The 19,108-nt window shown below is 36.6% G+C and overlaps 1 protein-coding gene across 2 annotated transcripts in view; it reads right to left on the bottom strand.

The window, feature by feature from the left end:
- Positions 1-19,108, bottom strand: part of BRCC3 (BRCA1/BRCA2-containing complex subunit 3) — a 106,079-nt gene that overhangs the window by 74,676 nt on the left and 12,295 nt on the right. For both annotated transcript variants that reach the window (XM_044764186.2, XM_014836841.3), the window contains 2 exons: positions 13,698-13,786; positions 12,278-12,333 (listed from right to left, as the gene is read on the bottom strand). In XM_044764186.2, the coding sequence (XP_044620121.1) occupies positions 12,278-12,333; positions 13,698-13,786 (145 nt within the window). The remainder of the gene's footprint in view (positions 1-12,277; positions 12,334-13,697; positions 13,787-19,108) is intronic.

Genomic DNA, 19,108 nt, shown 5'->3' with positions numbered 1-19,108 from the left:
ATATCCAACTCAATTAGGAAATGCCACATAAGAATAATAGGTATTCCAGAGGAAGAAGAGAATGAGAAAGCAGCAGAAAGCTTGTTCAAAGTATTAATAGCAGAGAACTTTCCAAATGTGAGGAAGGGGATGGAAATCCATGGGAAGGAGGCCATCAGACCTCCTAAGTATGTCAGTGTAAAAAGACCTAATTGCAAGGCATGTATTAGTAAAACTGGCAAAAGTCAATGACAAACAAAAAATACTAAGGGCAGAAGGGCAGAAAAAAATAACATACTAAGGAACCCCTAACAGACTTTCAGCAGATTTCTCAGCAGAAATCTTACAGGCTAGGAGAGGCTGGAATGACATATACAAATCTTTGGAGGAGAAAAACTTTCAGCCAAGAAAATTCTATCCATCAAAAATATCCTTTAGGTATGAAGGAGAAATAAAAACTTACCCAGATAAACAAAAAGTAAGGGAGTTTGTGGTCACAATATCCCCCCAGAAGAAATCCTCAAGAATGCCCTTATACTTGAAGGAAAAAAAAAAAAGGAAATGGGCTACAAAGCTCGGAGTAAGGAGATAAATAGGTAGACAAAATCAGAAAATTCTAGCTATACCTCAGAACAGGTTAGCAAATACTCAAGTATAACATTAAAAATAAAGGAAAGGCAAACACCAAAAACAAAGATAAGATTGTCATTTTAATGACAAACTCACAACACAAGACGGAATAAGATGTGATAAAAACCACATAAGAGGGGAAGAGGAAGGGGACTAAATTGGTTTAGTCTAAGTAAATAAGAGGCCATCAGAAAACAGACAATCTTATCTACAAGATTTTGCATAAAAACCTCATCGTAACCACTAAACAAGAAAGCAGAACAGAGACACAAATAAGGCGAAAACTACGAAACTCAACATTAAAAACTACACAACTCAATTGGTAGACCAAAATACACAAGATGAGAAACAAAGGAAACACAGGAGAACCAGAAAATGAGTGATAAAATGGCAGCACTAAGCCCTCATATATCAACTATCATCCTAAACGTAAATGGACTGAATTCTCCAATTAAAAAACAGAGCGGCGAGACAGATTAAAGAACAAGATCAAACGATATGCTGCCTCCACAAAACACATCTCAGTTCCGACGACAAACGCAGGCTTAGAGTGAAGTGATGGAAGATGATACTCCAAGCAAATGGCAAACGAAAGAAAGCAGGTGTCGCAATACTCATAGCAGACAAAGTAGACTTCCAGATGAGACAGGTAAAGAGAGACAAAGAGGGGTAGTACATAATGACCAAAGGGACACTCCACCAAAGCATAACACTTATAAATATCTATGCATCCAATACAGGAACACTAAAGTACATAAATAAACTATTAAGATACCTAAAAGGAGGTGTCAACAACTATACAATGATAGTAAGGGACCTTAACATGACACTCATATCAATGGATAGATCATACAGACAAAAAGTCAACAAGGAAACAGGGGAACTACAAGAAAAGCTGGACCAGATGGAATTAATAGCTGTACATAGAACACCCATCCAAAAACAGCAGAATACACATTCTTCCCAAGTGCGCATGGAACATTCTACAGGATAGACTATATGATGGGAAACAAGGCAAGCCTCAATAATTTCAGGAAAATTGCAAAATAACAAGCATCTGTTCCAACCACAATGCTGTGAAGCTAGAAATTACAAGAAAAAAGCTGAGAAGGGGACAAAGATGAGGAAACTAAACAACATGCTATTGAACAACCAATGGAGCATTGAAGAAATTAAAGGAGAAATCGAAAAATATCTGGAGACAAATAAAAATGAAAACATACCATACCAACTCATAGGGGATGCAGCAAAAGCAGTCCTAAGAGGGAAATTCATCACAATACAGGCTCACCTTAATAAACAAGAAAAATCCAATAAGCAATCTCAAACTACACCTAACTGAATCAGAAAAAGAACAAACAAAGCGCACAGTCAGGAGAAGGAGAGAAATAATAAAAATCAGAGCAGAAATAAATATATTTGAAACAAAAAAAAGGCTGTAGAAAAGATCAATGAAATAAAGAGCTGGTTCTCTGGGAAGATAAACAAAACTTAGAAACTCCTAGCCAGACTTTCAAAGAAAAAGAGAGAGAAAACTCAGATAAATAAAAGTAGAAATGTAACAGAAGACATTACAATGGTTACCACAGAACTACAAAGGATTAAAAAAGAATACTACAAAAAGCTAGATGCCAAAAAAATGCACAATCTAGAAGAAAAGGATAAACTCTTAGATTCTTACAACCTGTGAAAGGTGAATCAAGAAGACAAAGATACTCTGAATAGACCAATTGCAAGTAAAGACAATGAATCAGTAATCAAAAACATCCGAAAAAATTTAAGTTCTGGACGAGATGGCTTCCCTGGAGAATTCTACTAAATATTCAAAGAGGATTTAATACCTATCCCTCTTAAGCTGTTCCAAAAAATTACAGAAGACGGAATGCTTCTTAACACAGTCTAAGAGGCCAAAATCACTCTGATACCAAAGGCTGACAAAGACAACACAAAAAACGGAAAACTACAGGCCGATACTACTGATGAACATAAACGCAAAATTCCTCAAGAAAATATTGGCAACTGGAATACAGTAATACATCAAAAGATCATACATCATGATCAAGTGGTATTTATACCAGGGACACAGGGATGGTTCAACATCCACAAATCAATCAAGGTGATATACCACGTTGACAAAATGAGGAATAAAATCCACATGATCATCACAGAAGATGCAGAGAAAACATTTGACAAGATCCAACAGCCATTTATGATAAAAACATGTAACAAAATGGGGATAGAAGGAAATTACCTCAACATAATAAAGGCCATATATGACAAACCCACAGCTAACATCATACTCAATGGGGAAAAACTGAACGCCAGCCCTCTGAGAACAGACACAAGACAAGAGTGCCCACTATCACCACTCTTATTCAACATAGTAGTAGAGATTTTGGGCAGAGCAATTAGGCAAGTGAAAGGAATAAAAGGAATCCAAATAGGAAATGAAGAAGCAAAACTCTCACTGATTGCAGATGACATAATCTTACATATAGAACACTATAAAGAATCCATTGGAAAGCTATTAAAAGTAATCAACAACTACAGTAAAGTTGCAGAGTGCAAAATCAACTTACAACAATCAATTGCATTTCTATACTCCAATAATGAACTAACAGAAAGAGAACTCAAGAATACAATCCCATTTACAATAGCAACAAAAACACCAAAATACCTAGGAATGAATTTAACTAGAGGTGAAAGATCTATACAATGAAAACTATAAGACATTATTGAAAGAAATCAATGATGACATAAAGAAATGGAATGACATTCAAAGCACATGGATCAGAAGAATAAACATGGTTAAAATGTCCATACTACCCAAAGCTATCTACAGATTCAATGCAATCCCAATCAGAATCCCAATGACATTAATCATGGAAATACAACCAAGAATCCTAAAACTCATATGGGGCAACAAAAGACCCCGAATAGCTAACGCAATCCTAAGAAAAAAGAACAAAGCAGGAGGCATCAGAATCTATGACTTAGAAAGGCACTACAAAACCAAAGTAATTAAAACAGCATGGTACTGATACAAAAACAGGCACACAGATCAATGGAACAGAACTGAAGGCAAGAAATGAAACCGCACATCTATGGACAGCTAATCTTCGACACAGGGGCCAAGACATACAATGGAGAAAAGGTAGACTCTTCAATAAATGGTGTTGGGAAATCTGGACAGCCACATGCAGAAGAATGAATGTAGACCATTATCTTACGCCATACACAAAAATAAACTCAAAATGAATCAAAGACTTGAAGGTAAGACCTGGAACTATAAAACCTTGAGAAGAAAATATACGTAGTACACTCCTTGACATCAAACTTAAAAGGATCTTTTCGAATAGCATGTCTTCTCAGAGAAGGGAAACAAAAGGAAAAATAAACAAGTGGGACTTCATCAGACTAAAGAGCTTTTGCAAGGCAAAGGAAACTATGATCAAAACAAAAACACAACCCACCAATTAGAAGAAAATATCTGCCAGTCATATATCTGACAAGGGATTAATTGCCATAATATATACAGAACTTACACAACTGAACAACAAAAAATCAAACAGTTGGACAAAAAAATGGGCAGAGGATATGAACAGACATTTTTCCAAAGAAGATACACAAATGGTCAATAAGCACATGGAAAGATGTTCAACATCACTAATCATCAGGGAAAAGCAAATCAAAACTATACCAAGATACCTTCTTACACGTGTTAAACTGGCTATGTTGACTAAGCCTAAAAATAACAAACATTGAAGAGGATGTCAAGAAATGGCAACCCTCATACACTGCTGGTGGGAAAGCAAGCTGGTGCAGCCACTATGGAAAAAAGGATGTAGATTACTCAAAAAAATTAAAAACAGAAATAGGATATGACCCAGCTATGCCACCACTGGGTATCTATCCAAACAACTTGAATTCAACAATCCAAACTAACACATGTACCCCTATGTTCATTGCAGTACCATTCACAATAGCCAAGACATGGAAGCAATCCAAGCACCCATCAACCAATGACGGGATAAAGAAAAAGGGGTATATATATATATACAATGGAATACTACTCAGCCATAAAAAGGACAAAATCATCCCATTTGCAATACCATGGATGGACCTGGAGGATATTATGTTAAGTGAAATGAGCCAGACTGAGAAAGACAAACACCATATGATTGCACTCATATGTGGAAGATAAATAAACACACAGATAATGAGACACGTTCAGTGGTTACCAAGGGGAAGGGGTAGGAGGTGGGCACAGGGGGTGAAGGGGAGCACTTATATGGTGACAGACAAGGAATAACGTACAACTGAAACTTCACAATGATGTAAACTATTATGAACTCAATTAAAAAAAAGGAATACAATACAATACTGGAAATGAAAAATTCACTAGAGAGACAACAGCAGAGTAGATGATACAGAAGAACAGATCAGCAAGCTGGACAAAAGATTAAAGGAAGTCACTCAAGCTGAAGAGATCAAGGAAAAGGAATTAAAAAGAAGAAGAATAGCCTAAGGGACCTCAGGGACAACAGTAAGCACACTAACAATTGTCTTAGAGGTGTCGCAGAAGGAGAAGAGAGAGACAAAGGGACAGAGAATCTATTTGAAGAAATAATAGCTGAAAACCTTCCTAACATAAGGAAGGAAACAGACATCCAAGTACAGAAAGCACCAAACAAGATGAATCCAAAGAGGCCCACACCAAGACACGTTATAATTAAAATGTCCAAAATTAAAGATAAAGAGAGAATCCTAAAAGCTGAAAGAGAAAAGCAACAAGTGAGATACAAAGGAATCCCAATAAGACTATCAGCTGACTTCTCATCAGAAACCTTACAGGCTAGAAGGGAGTGGCACAATATATTTAAAGTGCCAAAAGGAAAAAACCTACATCCAGGAATACTCTACCCAGCAATGTTATCATTCAAAATGGAAGGAGATAAAGAGTTTCCTAGACAAGCAAAAACTAAAGGAGTTTATCGCCAAGAAACCAGCCTTACAAGGAATGCTAAAGGGACTTATTTAGGTGGAAAAGAGAAGTCCACAAATAGGAATAAGAAAATTATCCAACAGAAACACAATACAATCACTGGTAAAGGCAAAAATATACTAAAGGTCGTAGATCAACCATCTATGAAAATAATATGGAGGTCAAAAGAGAAAAGCACTACAATTACCTGTTTCAATGATAAGACAGTAAGGGATAAACACGCACAAAAAAAGGGGTTAGATATGATATCAAAAACATAGAATGTCAGAGGGGAGCAAAATACTAGAGCTATTAGAAAGAGGTCAAACTAAGGAGACCATCAACTCAATATAGATTGCTACATAAGTAGATAATTATATATGAATTTCATGGTAATCACAAAGCAGAAACCTATCATAAATACACAAATAATTAAGAGAAAGGAACCCAAACATAACACTAAAGAAAGCCATCAAACCACAAGGAAAGAGAGCAAGAGAAGAAGGAACAGAGAAGATCTACTAAAACACCCAGAAAGAAATTAACAAAATGGCAATAAGTACATATTTATCAATAGCTGCTTTAAATGTCAATGGACTAAATGCTCCAATCAAAAGGCACAGGGTGGCAGACTGGATAAAAAAGAAGACCGATATATATGCTGCATACAAGAGACACGATTCAGGGCTGGCCCGGTGGTGCAGCGGTTAAGTTTGCACGTTCTGCTTCTCGGCAGCCTGGCGTTCGCCAGTCTGGATCCCAGATGCAGACATGGCACCACTTGGCAAAAGCCATGCTGTGGTAGGCATCCAAGGTATAAAGTAGAGGAAGATGGGCATGGATGTTAGCTTAGGGCCAGTCTTCCTCAGCAAAAAGAGGAGGATTGACAGTAGTTAGCTCAGGGCTGATCTTCCTCAAAAAAACAACAAAAAAAAGAGAGACACACTTCACACCCAAAGATACTCACAAACTCAAAGCGAAGGGATGGAAAAAGATACTCCTTGCAAATGGCAAAGAAAAGAAAGCTGGGGTAGCAATACTTATATCAGACAAAATAGACCTTGAAACAAAAACTGTAACAAGAGACAAAGAAGATCAGTACATAATGATAAGGAGAACAATCCAACAAGAGGATATAACATTTATAAATATCTATGCACCCAACATAGGAGCACCTAAACATACAATGCAATTATTAACAAACATAAAAGGAGAAACAGAGAGTAGCACAATAATAGTAAGGAACTTTAACACTCCACTTACACCAATGGATAGAGCATCCAAAGAGATCAACAAGAAAACACTGGCCTTAAATGACACGTTAGACCAGGTGGATATATACAGAACATTCTATCCAAAAACTGCAGAATACACATTCTTTTCAAATGCACATGGAACATTCTCAAGGATTGATCACATATTAGGTCACAAAACAAGTTTCAATAAATTTAAGAAGACTGAAATAATACCAAGCATCTTTTCTGACCACAAAGGTATGAAACTAGAAATCAACTGCCAGGAGAAAATCAGAAAAGCCACGAATATGTGGAGATTAAACAAAATGCTACTGAACAACAACAGAGTCAATGAAGACATCAAGACAGAAATCAAAAACTACTTGGAGACAAATGAAAATGAAAATACAACATGCCAAAATGTATTGGATACAGCCAAAGTGGTTCCAGGAGGGAAGTTTCTAGCAATTCAGCCCTATCTCAACAAAGAAGAAAACTCCCAAATAGACAATCTAAAAGCGCATCTAAAGGTACTGGAAAAAGAAGAACAAAGCCCAAAATCAGCAGAAGGAAGGAAATAATAAAAATCGGAGCAAAAATAAATGAAATAGAGACTAAAAAGAAAAAGAAAAAAAATCAATGAAACCAAGAGCTGATTCTTTGAAAAGATAAACAAAATTGACAAACTTTTAGCTAGACCCGCTAAGAAAAAGAGAAGCCTCCAATACATAAAATCAGAAATGAAAGAGGAGAAATTACAACTCAGAAATACAAAAGAAAATAAGAGAAGACTATGAAAAACTATACGTCAACAAATTGGATAATCTAGAAGAAATGGATAAATTCTTACAACCTTCCAAAACTGAATCAAGAAGAAATAGAGAATTTGAATAGAACAACCACCAGTAAGGAGATTGAAAAGGTAATAAAAAACCTCCCAAAAAGTAAAAGTCCAGGATCAGACGGCTTCCCTGGTGAATTCTGCCAAACATTCAAAGAAGAATCAATACCTATCCTTCTCAAACTCTTCCAAAAAATTGAAGAGGAGGGGAAGCTTCCTAACTCATTCTACAAACCCGACACTACCCTGATACCAAAACCAGACAAGGACAACACAAAAAAAGAAAATTACAGGCCAATATCACTGATGAACATCAATGCAAAAATCCTCAACAAAACAGTACCAAATCAAATATAACTATACGTTAAAAAGATCCTACATCAGGATCAAGCGGGTTTCATTACAGGGATGCAGGGATGGTTCAACATCTGCAAATTAATCACTGTGATAGACGACATTAACAAAATGAAGAATAAAAATCAGATGATTATCTCAATAAATGCAGAGAAAGCATTTGACAAGATACAGCATCCACTTGTGATAAACACTCTGAATAAAATGGGTATAGAAGGAAAGTACCTCAATATAATAAAGGCCATCTATGACAAACCCCCAACTACTATCATTCCCAATGGAGAAAAACTGAAAGCAATCCTTCTAAGAACAGGAACTGGACAAGGATGCCCACTGTCACCACTCTTATTTAACACAGTAGTGGAAGTCTTAGCCAGAGCAATCAGGCAAGAAAAAGAGATAAAAGGAATCCAAATTGGAAAGGAAGAAGTGAAACTGTCACCATTTGCAGATGACATGATTTTATATACAGAAAACCCTCAAGAACCCACTAAAAAACTTTTAGAAATAAATGAATATGGTCAAGTTGCAGGATACAAAATCAACATACAAAAATCAGTTGCATTTCTATATACTAACAACAAAGTAGCAGAAAGAGAAATTTGGAATACAATCTCACAATTGCTACAAAAAGAACAAAATATCTAGGAATAAACTTAACCAAAGAGGTGAAAAGATCTGCACACTGAAAGCAATAAAACATTGTTGAAAGAAACTGAAGACACAAAGAAATGGAAAGATGTTCTGTGCTCTTGGATTGGAAGAATTAGCATAGTTAAAATGTCCTTATTTCATAAGGCAATCTACAGACTCAACGCAATCCCTGTCAAAGTTCCAATGACATTTTTTACAGAAATAGAGCAAAGAATCCTAAAATTTATATGGAACAACAAAAGACCCCGAATAGACAAAGGAATCCTGATGAAAAAGAACAAAGCTGGAGGTATCACACTCCCTGATTTCAAAATATACTACAAAGCTATAGTAACCAAAACAGCATGGTACTGGCACAAAAACAGACACGCAGATCAATGGAAGAGAATCGAGAGCCCAGAAATAAACCTACACATCTGTGGACAGCTAATTTTCGACAAGGGAGCCAAGAACATACAATGGAGAAAGGAAAATCTGTTCAATGAATGGTGCTGGGAAAACTGGACAGCCACATGCAAAAGATTGAAAGTAGACCATTATCTGATACCATACACACAAATTAACTCAAAATGGACTAAAGACTTGAATGTAAGACTTGAAGTCATGAAACTTCTAGAAGAAAACATAGGCAGTACACTCTGCGACACTGGTCTTAGCAGCGTATTTTCAAGTACCGTGACTGACCGGGCAAAGGAAACAACAGAAATAACAAACAAATGGGACTACATCAAACTAAAAAGCTTCTGCATAGCAAAGGAAAGCATCAACAAAATGAAAAGACAACCTACCAATTGGGAGAAGATATTTGCAAACCATTTATCTGATAAGGGGTTAACATCCAAAATATATAAAGAACTCATACATCTCAATAACAAAAAAGCTAACAACCCAATTTAAAAAAATGGGCAAAAGATCTGAACAGACATTTCTCCAAAGAAGATATACAGATGGCCAACAGGCACATGAAAAGATGTTCAACATCACTCTCAGGGAAATGCAGATCAAAACTACAATGAGATGTCACCTCACTCCTGTCAGAATGGCTATAACTAACAAGACAGGAAACAAGTGTTGGAGGGGATGTGGAGAGAAGGTAACCCTTGTACACTGCTGGTGGGAGTGCAAACTGGTATACCCACTATGGAAAACAGTATGGAGATTCCTCAAAAAATTAAGAATAGATCTACCATACGATCCAGCTATTCCACTGCTGGGTATTTATCAAAAGAACATGAGAACACAAATGTATAAAGATACATGTACCCCTTTGTTCACTGCAGCATTATTCACAATAGCCAAGACTTGGAAGCAACCTTGGTGCCCATCAGGTGACAAATGGATAAAGAAGATGTGGTATATATACACAATGGAATACTACTCAGCCATAAGAAACAACGAAGGGGCCAGCCCAATGGCCGAGCAGTTAAGTTCATGTGCTCTGCTTTGCTGGCCCTGGGTTTTGACAGTTTGGATCCTGGGCACAGACATGGCACCACTCATCAAGCCATGCTGAGGTGACGTCCCACACAGCACCACCAGAAGGACCTACAACTAGAATATCAACTATGTACTGGGGGGCTTTGGGGAGAAGAAGGAAAAAAAAAATAAGATTGGCAACAGATGTTACCTCAGGTGCCATACTTTAAGAAAAAACAAAAAGAAACAATGAAATCCGACCATTTGTGACAACATGGATGGACCTTGAGGGTATTCTGCTAAGCGAAATAAGTCAGAAGGAGAAAGTCAAATACAGTATGATCTCACTCATAAGTAGAAGATAAAAGCAACAACAAACAATCACATAGAGACAGAGATTGGATTGGTGGTTACCAGAGGGGAAGGGGGGGGAGGGAGGAGGACGAAAGGGGTGATTAGGCACACGTGTGTGGTGATGGATTATAATTAGTCTTTGGGCGATGAGCATGATGTAATCTACACAGAAATCAAAATATAATGATGTACACCTGAAATTTACATGACGTTCTAAACCAATGTTATTGCAATTAAGAAAAAGAACAAATAAAGGAGTAAACTATTTAAGATTAGAAAAGTAACCAACAGAAGAACAGAATGAAAAGCAGTAATGTGACTATATTTGGGAGAATGAAGATGGGGCAGTGTAAGTGAGCTAAATCCTATTTTTGAGAGCAAGATAACACAATAAGAATAGATAATATCTAAAATTATTAAATCAAGAAAGAGTGTCAAAAGTATATTATTTAAAGATATCAAAGTAAACATCAGAAGAACTAAAAAGAATATTAGAAGTGATTCCTTCTAAGAAGTGAGACTATTATAAGTTCTTCTGTACCATGTGATATTTTTACGCACATGCATCTATCAGGTTAAGCAAAACTGTAAAAATTAAAGTTCCTTGACCACATGACACTTTTGTATGGTTCAACATTCCAAAGCTATGTAAAGGATACAATGAAGTCTCCACATCCCTCATTTCTAATTCCTTTCTGCTGAGGTGACTGATATGTTTCCTTCCAGATATTCTATGTTTTTATAAGCAAGTATGCTGTGGGTTCATGTATATATTTCTCTTCCATATCCTTACACAAATGGCAGCCTGCTATACACACCATTCTTGTACCTTGCCTTTATTTAACAACTTATCTTGGAGATATTTCTGTATTACTACCGAGCTTCCTTGTATTATTTTAAGGGCTGCATATTATTTAATTCTTTAGATGCATCACAATTTTTAAATCAGTTCTGTAGTGACAGGCATCTGTTTTTTTTTCCCACTCTGCTATTTCAAACCATCCAATAATAATAAATTGATAATTATAAGAAAAAATTTAAGACAGCCTTTGCTTCTGTCTCTCAATTAGATAATGAACTTGGCTTTCATTGTGCCAACCATGGTACCTGGCATATAGTAGATATTGAATTAAGATTTGCTAATTTAGGGGCCGGCCCAGTGACTCAGCGGTTAGGTTTGCTTGTTCCGCTTCTCAGCAGCCCAGGGCTCGCCAGTTTGAATCCTGGGTGTGGACACGGCACCACTTGGCAAAAGCCATGCTGTGGTAGGCGTCCCACGTATAAAGGAGAGGAAGATGGGCATGGATGTTAGCTCAGGGCCAGTCTTCCTCAGCAAAAAGAGGAGGATTGGCAGTAGTTAGCTCAGGGATAATCTTCCTCAAAAAAAAAAAGATTTGCTAATTTAGGTCGAACTGAATTTAAATGAGGAAACTAAGCTGTGCAAACATTTAAATGAGACACTGTAATTCTGAAAACAAGTTTATGGCACAGCAAACACAAGAGTCTATACTCTGCATACCCAGTCTTTGATTTACAATTCACGAGAGAAAGGAAAAGCAGCAGTGCAATTCAGTTTAGAATAACTGCTGGAAAGGAAATATGGGACCAGGTCTGTGGTGATGCAATTGCAATGAACAGACTGCTTCTATGATCACCAACATCCAAGATGTTAAAGAGATTTTAACTTCTCACAGAGACATTAATTGCTATAAGTAGACTATAGAATTCTTAATGTCTTACCAGTGAAAGACATAAAATGAAACAAAACAATCAATGCCCTGGACTGGAGATTAACCCACCAATACATATATATGTCTCTGTCATACTTACTCAGAGCTCTTTTGGGCCTGTATGGATTGAAAGCAAGTGTAGAGTACCCGACCAGTCTACGCAAAAACAAAAACAAAAAAAAGAAAGAAAGAAATATCACACAGAGAAGGATTAATATTGAAAAAAGTATAGCAATTTAGTAGACTCTAACCTAAAACTCAAAGGCCCCTCTGGAACTGGAAAGTTAAAAGAGATTCCAAAGGTGGAATCTATTTATAGTGACAATAAATAAATTCACGATGACAAAGCCTAAAGCATTTCAAATGAAGTATAAAGTTCAAGATACTGAACTCTAATGTTTCTGGAAAAGAGTGATTTTATGAAGAATATTCATTACTAACAGATTCTGAGAATATAACTAATGTACTAAACAACAGGACACACTTGATAGTCTTGACAAAATTCATACCTACAATGTTAAATAGTAATTTTCTTTCTCTTTGAACTGACACGTAGTAAAACCTCTTGACATGAACATAAAATTCAAACAACAGCACTCTAAATAGAGGATGGCAAGACTAGCCATTGATTGAACTGCTTAACTTCTCTGAGCTTCAGTTGGCTCATCCATAAAATATGGATGATAATAGTCCTGATAGGTTTATTGTCAGGGTTCGAGTATACATATGTAAAACACCTAATAAGTAGGCACCATACAATAGGTGATAAATGGTAGCACTTGTTACTATTATTAGCCATCAAAATATATGCAGAATCCAGCCACTTATTGCTTCCACCACTACCACTGTGGTCAAATCTCCATCATCTCTTGCATAGATTACTGCAATATCTTCCTAACTGGTTTCACAGATATCATGGATTCTGCATCCATTCCCTCCCCATGCTCCCACTTCCACCCCCCGTCCAGTCTATTATCAAGACAATAGCCAGAGACATCCCATTAAAACATAAAGTCACACTCTAGTGGGTTCCCAGCTCAGAGTCAAAGCCAAGGCCTTTTAAGATCTGGTCCCCAGCTATCTTTCAGACCTAACTGTGGGATAGCCAAATGAGTTATCGTCCAAACCAGGACATTTCCAAGAAGGAAAGGTGCTAACTGAATAGGAGCCTGAGATAATGGGGTAAAACTGGGACTGACAGAGGCAAACTGGGACATATGGTCCTAGTATTCCTTGCTCTGCTGCAGCCACAATGACTTCCTCGATGTCCCCTGAACATGCCACACTCACCTCAAGGTCTTTGCACTGGCTATTTCCTCAGCCTGGAACGTTCTTCCCCCAAGAAATCCAGAAGACTTGTTCCCTCACTTTCTTCAGGTCCTGACTCAATGACCCCTCTCATTGAAACCTTCCCTGGCCACTCTATTAAAATTGCAAAAAGATTTTCTCTATTCTATGTGTGTGTGTGTGTGTATAAATACACACACACACATACATGCACACACACACACACACAATACCTTTGTGTTTTTATCTTCTATGAAACAGGAAAAAATAAGTCCTACAAAGCCTTGATCCATCATCTGGTACATGGCTTGTGTACGAACATCTGCAAATAAACAAAAATAAAAATCTGCTGTCAGTAAACTATATCTCACAAACATGAAGATTTAAAGAAAAGAGTGGCATACAATCCTCCCAGGATTCAGATTCTACAGGCAGGACAGGGACACACCCTAAGGACAACATGATTGTCACAGTATAAATGTTTTACCAGGTTAGGGAAATATTACGAAGTCTACAATTAAATAAGAAAACTTATTAACTTTATGCCGCCTAGCCCAAGACTAGCCCTGCTCTGAAATATGGCACAGAAAGAGAAAAATGGAAAACTTCAGTTAGCCCACAAAAACCTAGTAATTTCTTCCAAGGGGATTCAAAGAGAAAGGCAGGCATTGGAAGGAGCTAAAAAAGATTTCCTAGAATAAGTTTTTTGATAGACAGCTTCTGGGGAAGTGAATATATTAGACTTGATACTAAAGAATGGAAGTGTAGAACTATTATGGAGGAAATTCATATAGAGGAAACCATTGTATAGAAGCAATTAGAATAGAATTTAATTCAACATTTCAGGCAGTAGAAACAAAACCTCACTATATGCTTATGCAATTTTTGAAAAGGAAATCATAAACAGGCACCAAATAACATTTGAAAGGATTAGTGAAAAGATTACAAAAACTGAACAGAGGCTAAATTTAAAGATCTAAAGTCTTCAGACCATTGTTTATGAAGAATACAAAAGATCAGGTATTATAACAAAACACTGCAGAGCATGGTTTGGTCCAGTGACTTATGCCCACTTAGTTTGGCAATATGTTCTTAAACATTCTTTGCATTCATACCTTTTGATCTGGATTGGGACTTCTCCCTGACGTCTTCCTAAGTAAAAAGTGAGGCCAAATAGTACTCAGCAATGAATGTGAAGAAAATACTGGCTCAAACTGTTGCCGAAAATATGCAGCATTGGTCTCTGTACTGCTATATGACCTTGGTAAAATTTTAATACCTTTAAGCCTATTTCCTCATCAATTAAATAAGGATAAACATCATCCCTACTCTCACAGAGTTTTATATTTTTTTTAAATGCAAGATTTTTTTAGCACAATGCCTAGCACATCAAAGGTACTTCATAAGCATTTGTTCCATTCCATTTCATCCACAACCATTGTTGAAGAACTGCTATCTGAGTCTGAAAAGGATTACTGTTCATAATATGTCAAGATCACCAATGATCTATTGCTGGTCCTCAATTTACCTGATTATGCCCTCCTTGAAACACTGTCTTCACTTGGCCTCACACTCCCACTCTTCTAATCAAATGCTACATAAGACGGACACTTAAAAAGTTCACTAGATTTTCAACATGGATGTCACTGATGACATTAGCAAGATCCACTTCAATAGAGTGAAGGGCTAAAAGCCAGACTAGAGTGGAGTGAGGCACGTGCATGAATGGTGAGAAAGCATAAATGGAGACACATTTGAGTTTGGCAGTGAAGGTGAGGGGAAAGACAAGATGGATTTGAAGGGGAAGTGGGATTGGGAAAACTGTTTTCTGTTGTGTTTTCTTCAACATGTGAGGTATGGGCATGTTTGAAAGCTCCATGAAAGCAAAGACCTTGTTTTTCTCTTTCGCTGCTTTAGCCCCAGCATCTTGAAGAGGGCCAGACACATAATGGACACCCAAATTTATTTGCTGAAGGAACAAATAAATGATGGGAAGAATCCAGGACAGGAGAAAGGGATATAGAAGTAGGACAGGGTTCTTGAGGACGTGGGGGGCAAAGATTGAGAGCAGGAGTGGAGGGATGGTATTAGCTAAGAGCAAAGATACATTCTCTATTGTAAGAGGAGGGAAAAGGAGAAGGTGGGCACAGTGACAAGTAGGTGAGTAAAGAGAAATGGAGAAAATTCCTCTCTAATGACTCTTATTTCCTCTATTAAACTAGGAAGCAGTGTTATCTGCTGAAAGTGAAGGAGGAGGTGGGGAATTCAGAGGTTTGGAAATGAGAAAAAGGCTGAGAAACTGGTACAGAATGAGATTAAAATGACATGAAACCAAATGGCATGCGTGGTCTGAGATTGGATCCTGGAATGGAAAGGAAAAATTGCTAAAAGGACAGAATTGGGATAATTGGCAAAATTTTAATAAGCTGTGTACATTACATAATAGGATTATATCAGTATCAAATTTCCTGATTTTGATAATTGCACTGTAGTTATTGAAGTGAATATCTTGCTCTTCAAAACTACACAATGAAGTTACGTAGGGGTAAAGGAGCATCATGTCTACAACTTACTCTCAAATAGTGTGTATGTGCGGATAGAGAGAGAAAATGATAAAGCAAATATGGCAAAACGTTAACGTGAATCTGTTTCTTTACACTACTCTTGCAATTTTTGTGTAAGTCTGAAATTCTTTTAAAATCAAGTTTTACGGTCTTAGTGTTTGTGCTTGACCCCTACTCTTCCGCTGCAAACCTAACCCAACGCCAAAATACTCAGTTTATACTCTTGAAGGAATGACTACAACTCTAAAAGAGGGTTATCAAGCTCTTCTACTTCAACTAGTTTCCATTCTATTCCTTACATGTAAAACTTTGTCCTTTGTACATTTTATTACTATGGTGGGGAACACAACTTAACATTGTTAGAGTTTCATTATTTACTGTGCCTTTTATTATAGAATGACCTATCTTCTCTTACTCACCCTTTTGCTAATGATGTAACTACTACCTTTATTTTCTCCACACAGCTTAACCTAGTCCATTATTTTTTGTTCAAAACTTTAGGTTTGTATCTCTTTTTTAATGTCACCTTATTATTGTGTTTATTTCTTAATCCTAAGGCTTTTATTTTCATAGGTGCTTACCCTGTTTAAATTTCCTGGTACAAATGTTCTATGTGGACTACATCTTATTTCTTTATTGTTGTTCCTATTTCTTTTCCCCTTAGTACTTTACCTGCTTTTCTTCCCCCACAAAACCCTAAGGTCCAAGACAGTAGAAACCATGACTACATTACTAAATACAGGTATCCAATAAATTTGTTGAATAATCATTAATGTAATAATCCTTCTGAAATATGCTTAGAACACAGTCTTATTTAACCCACTGGAACTTAACCTAATTCTACTAATTACCTTATCATAAAAAGCATTAAAATTCTTGTTACACACACTGCCACATCCCTCTCCCTTCCTAAACCTTTTCCTTAAAAGAAAAAAATTTTTCACTCCTTCTAACTTGTTATTCTTTAACATACCTTGGAATTCTTTTCCTATTAAATGTACTTACTGTACATACTTTACATACTGTACATACTTTTTTATTCATCATTTTTTTCCAAGGCTTGCTAATACAGGGCCCCTGCTTGACTCAATTCTTGAACTGCTTTTGGAGATGAGTTGTATCTTTGTATCTACAAAGTTCCATAGACTCTGGAAATCCACAACAATGTATTCATTGTGAACAACAGCTTAGTTGGGAGATGATTTTTTTCTTTAGTTCTACCCATAGTTTTATTACCACAGATATTTTGAGATCTCAGACAAGAGACCTGACGTATCCTTACTGTTAACCCTTCCAATGTTGTCTGCCCCTCAACTTTAAATATTTAATTGTACTCTCTGTGTCCTCAGGAGTTTTACAGATAAATGCTTTGGTATCTATCATTGGTATTGTGATAAGCATGGGACAAAATGCCATATACATGATTTCATATACTGCTTCTAACAACTCGGAGACTGATAACATGCTCTCCTTTTCTGAGAGGAAACCATGGCACAGAGGGGTTAAAAGTTCTCAACTAGTAAGCGACTGAAACAGGATTCTAACACAGACCTGTTCCCTAACAGAATCCAAAGCTGGTGTTTCACTCTCATGCTATGATAACTCTCTGAACTTCCTATTTGCAGATTAAAAAATTAATGCTCTTAGAAGTGTCTTTGAGCATAGCCTTTATTACCTTTTCTGTTATTTGTTTCCTTTGCTTACCTAGTTAGGTGTTATTATTTCCAGGTAAGATCTCAATGCTCTAGTCTCCAAACCTATTTTGTGTTAAATTATTTTCATTTGGCTCCTTAATCATTTCATAATTTAGAGTTGATTTTTTTTTTTCAGTTACATTCTGCAGTATCCTTGTTTTCCTGTCTTTTGTAAAGATGTTCTCACTGCCTCCCCAGGTTCTTGTTTAACGGCTTGGCTCTTCTACCCAGGAGGAAATTTCAATCATTCTCTGAATTCTGAACACTTTTTGGGTGTTCCACTTTAGAGATTCATAAATTTTTTTTTGCTAAGTTCTTAGGGAGTTTCTTTTTTTACAAGATTTTATATCTTTTCCATTCTAATTTATTACCATAGTGACAATGATTGTTCAGGAATACATGCACCAAACTTTCTTTCAGTAGTTGCTGGTACTTATTTCTTTCTAGCTAATGCATTACCATGGGAAAAATTTGAGGCCAATCTAATTTTAGTGTTGATGGTGGCAGGAAAACAATAGCTATTATTTGGGGGTAAAAGTTAGATGTGATCAAACATAGAATTTATGCAGGGATATTAAGGTTTTGCAGGAATACATTTATAGCTAAAAAACAACCTTTCTTGGGACATTAGTGAGCCAACTAAAGAACTTGAATGACATCAGAAATTTAAATAATACTATTATATCAATGTTAATTTCTAACTTTTGATAAATGCACTGTGCTTATGTAAGAGAACATCTTTGTGTTTAGGAAATTCACACCAAAGAGTATTTAGGGATAAAGGAGAATAGTGTCTGCAATTTACTCTCAGGAAAAAAATTATACTCAGACACACACACGTACATACACACATATACATGTATATAGAAAGAGAGAATGACACAGCAAATGTTGCAAAATGTTAACATTTGGTAAATCTTGGGGAAGAGTATTCAGGAATTCTTTGTACTATTTTCTCAACTTTAAGTCTGAAATTATGTCAAAATAAAAGTTAAAAACACCTCTATTCTTGTTATTGCAAGTTCTAGCTTCAAACTTTTTCTTTTCCACTGAAAATACTGTTTTGATAATAGATTTTTAGTTAATACAGGACATCGTGGGCTTGTCACTTTTATGTTACAGCAGATCAGGTAAATTTCTGTCAGCAGGAAATAAAGCAAGTCTATTATCTCCCTTATTCTATATCAGTATTTAACTGGGACCATGCACCAGAATTCCTTGAGGAGCTTTTTCACAGTATACCCATCTAGGACCCATTCCCAAAGGTTATTACAGTAGGTCCAGGTTGGGAAAAATGAATTTCGGTCAGGTACATTTTACAAAAGCTCTCCCAGGTGATTCTCCTCACACTGAGAACCACCACTCTAGACACAGGACCATTCGTCT

This window comes from Equus asinus, chromosome X, assembly GCF_041296235.1.
Source record: "Equus asinus isolate D_3611 breed Donkey chromosome X, EquAss-T2T_v2, whole genome shotgun sequence".
Taxonomy (NCBI): Eukaryota; Metazoa; Chordata; class Mammalia; order Perissodactyla; family Equidae; genus Equus; species Equus asinus.
Note: the sequence above shows the minus strand (reverse complement) of the source record. Positions and strands in the feature narration are given on the sequence as shown.